This window comes from Henckelia pumila, chromosome 3 (genome assembly GCF_033568475.1).
Source record: "Henckelia pumila isolate YLH828 chromosome 3, ASM3356847v2, whole genome shotgun sequence".
NCBI classification, from domain to species: Eukaryota; Viridiplantae; Streptophyta; class Magnoliopsida; order Lamiales; family Gesneriaceae; genus Henckelia; species Henckelia pumila.
Genome location: NC_133122.1, coordinates 178,089,012 through 178,091,726, shown reverse-complemented (window position 1 = coordinate 178,091,726; position 2,715 = coordinate 178,089,012). Strand labels below are relative to the sequence as shown.

The following is a 2,715-nucleotide window of genomic DNA, read 5'->3' as shown; positions in this document are numbered from 1 at the left end:
ATCTCTCGGTGCTCGGTTTATTTTTGAATATTTCAAGAACGAGCTATTGTAGCTCCAAAATATTTTAAAGTGTGTATTATCCCCCTCTACAGACACTCACGATCCTAACAGGTCGTATTATTCTTTAATCAATCTTAATAAATTACTCAATAGTATTTTCATTTCTTGAAATAAGTTCTAAACTTAAACAACTCAAAAGATTATAGTTATATTTGCTAATATTTTTAAATATTGAAAAATATACAAACAAAATTTAAAAATGATATTAATTAAACAACCGTTTATTTTTATTTTTTTTTAGAGAAAAACCTGTAATTTTATTAATTAATATCGTTCATTGCAAGGTTCACCAACCAAAAAGGAAAATTACCATTCATCCAAACAAACGGAGAATGGGATAAAAAAACAAAACAAACAATGTTGTGGGCAACGACATTAGAAGACCTAGATACATGGATGATGTTATCTACTACTGGTTTCTTCAAAATATTCTTAATATCTTTTGCGCATAAACCTTCGTAACCCAAGCTTTCTTTCTCAGCCGTAACTGCTTGCACTGCCAAGACGGAATCTGTTGCCACCACTACATTTTTAAAATTTTGATCATATAGCAATTTTACTCCTTCACGAATTGCCAGCAACTCACCATGAACCACTGATATTGGTTGATTTATTTGTTTACCAAAAAGCCATCAACAATCTTCCTTGATAATCTCGTAACACTCCACCCACGGTTGCTTTGTTCAGATTTTTATTAACCGAAGCATCGACATTAAGTTTGAGTTTATCAAAATCTGGTGCTATCCAAACTGCCTCTGATTTGTTTCTTGTCTCGATTGCATTGAATTTTCCCATATTTTTGGCTCCCCGGAATTTTTGGAGCATGGCATGTCCCCATGAGATATTATCTATAATATATTTTGTTCTATCTCCATGAATGTATTTCTGTTTTTCTTTCCAGCAAGCCCAAGTTTGCATAGCAAATTCCTCAAACTCCCTTTTAGATAAATGATTTTTCATCCACAAACATACATCCAAGGTGTTTGAATTTTTCACAGCTTTAAGTAGGCCAAAAACTCTGTTATCCTCCACCATTTCTTTATTGTCTTGCAAAAGAACAGAGCATGGGCTGTAGAATCCTCAAAAAAAACCACAAAATTCACATGCAGGATTGACTGGGACATGATGTTTAGCTAAATTCAGCTTAGTAGGAATATTTTCATGAGATAAACTCCACCAAAACAAACGAACTTTGGGTGGTAGAGACAGCCTCCACAAAAAAGCCCACCATTGCTCATTCAAGTGTTCCGACTGATTTTCAGGTGGATTAAAAAGACCTCTCTGAAGGCGACATCCATCTCTCACTGAATACCTACCCTTTGAATCAAATCTCCAATATTGTGTATCCTCCTAGTTTGATGAGTGTAGAGGTAAATTAAGGATTTTTGAAGCTACAAACACATTAAAAGATTCCATAATTAAGTATGCATCCCACTCACCATTTTTTATCAATGCATTGACCGTTTTCTCATGAATCCATGTTTATGGCAGGGGTCCAGTAGTCGATTTCATGCTTGCAATCCACCTCTCTGAGCATATGTCAATAGATTTTCCATTCCCAATTCTCCAAATCAGCCCCTCCTCAAGAATCTGTCTACTCCATAATAATGATCTCCATATGTAGGATGGATTACTGCCCAGGCATGCTTTCATAACTGTCACATGTTTAAAGTATCCGCCCTTCAGAATACGGCTGACCAATGTTTCTGGATTTTGTATTATTCTCCATAGTTGTTTAGCAAGGAGTGCTCTATTAAATTCAACTAACTTCCTGAATCCAAGTCCTCCCCTTACCTTAGGTTTGCAAAGGAAATCCCAAGTTTGCCAGTGCATCCTACGCTTTCCACTCTCCATACCCCACCAAAAATTAGCACATTCTCTCTCAATATCCTCACATACTGTACTGGGAATTCTGAAGCATTGCATGGCATATGTAGGTATTGATTGCAGGACTGCTTTGATCATAACTTCTCTGGCACCAGTAGAAAAAGATTTATTTTCCCACCCCTGAATTTTTCTAATCACTCTTTCCACTAAATATCGAAATTGGGCTCTTTTACTCTTCAAAGAAATTGTGGGCAAGCCCAAGTAGAGATTGTGCCTCTGTACCACTAGAATACTGAATAACACTTTGACCATCTCAATAAGATTTGGATTAGTGTTTTGACTAAACGAAAGGGTGGATTTTTCAAAATTCACTATCTGGCCTAACGCTCTTTCATATGCAGTGAGGCATTCCTTCACTCTGATGCTCTCCTCCAATGAGACCCTAAAAAATATCAGGCTGTCATCTGCAAAAAACAGATGAGATACTGGTGGACAACCAGTCGCAATTTTTACTCCTCTGAATAAGCCTTGCATTTCATAGTTATCCAGCAGAGCAGATAACCCATGGGCCATGAGCACAAAACACAAATAGGTAGGGTGAAAGTGGATCTCCTTGTCGAATTCCTCTGGTTGGTGTAATAGGTCCAATTATTTCCTGATTAACCCTAAAAGAGTACAATACTGTTGAAACACGCTTCATAATCAAAGATATCCACCTATCAGCAAAGCCCAGTCGTTTCATCAATTCCTGCAAAAAAAAACCCCATTCCACCATGTCGTACGCTTTACTCATATCCAATTTCAAGGCGGCATACCCGGTCTTCCCCG

The 2,715-nt window shown here is 37.1% G+C and overlaps 1 protein-coding gene across 1 annotated transcript; it reads right to left on the bottom strand.

The window, feature by feature from the left end:
• Positions 1–537: 537 nt before the first annotated feature.
• Positions 538–2,421, bottom strand: LOC140890046 (uncharacterized). The gene is made up of 3 exons (XM_073297795.1): positions 1,586–2,421; positions 683–1,129; positions 538–583 (listed from the first exon to the last, which is right to left on the bottom strand). Exons 1-3 carry the CDS (start codon positions 2,419–2,421, stop codon positions 538–540), a joined length of 1,329 nt encoding a protein of 442 aa, XP_073153896.1.
• Positions 2,422–2,715: the final 294 nt, after the last annotated feature.

Excerpts from the sequence above, each read along its gene's own strand:
- LOC140890046 (XM_073297795.1), bottom strand. The coding sequence starts at position 2,421 with ATGCAAGGCTTATTCAGAGGAGTAAAAATTGCGACTGGTTGTCCACCA. Across the intron at positions 1,130-1,585 it reads ATTGACATATGCTCAGAGAG|CCCATGCTCTGTTCTTTTGC; the intron begins GTGGATTGCAAG and ends AGGATTCTACAG. Across the intron at positions 584-682 it reads AGATTGTTGATGGCTTTTTG|TGGTGGCAACAGATTCCGTC; the intron begins GTAAACAAATAA and ends TTAAAAATGTAG.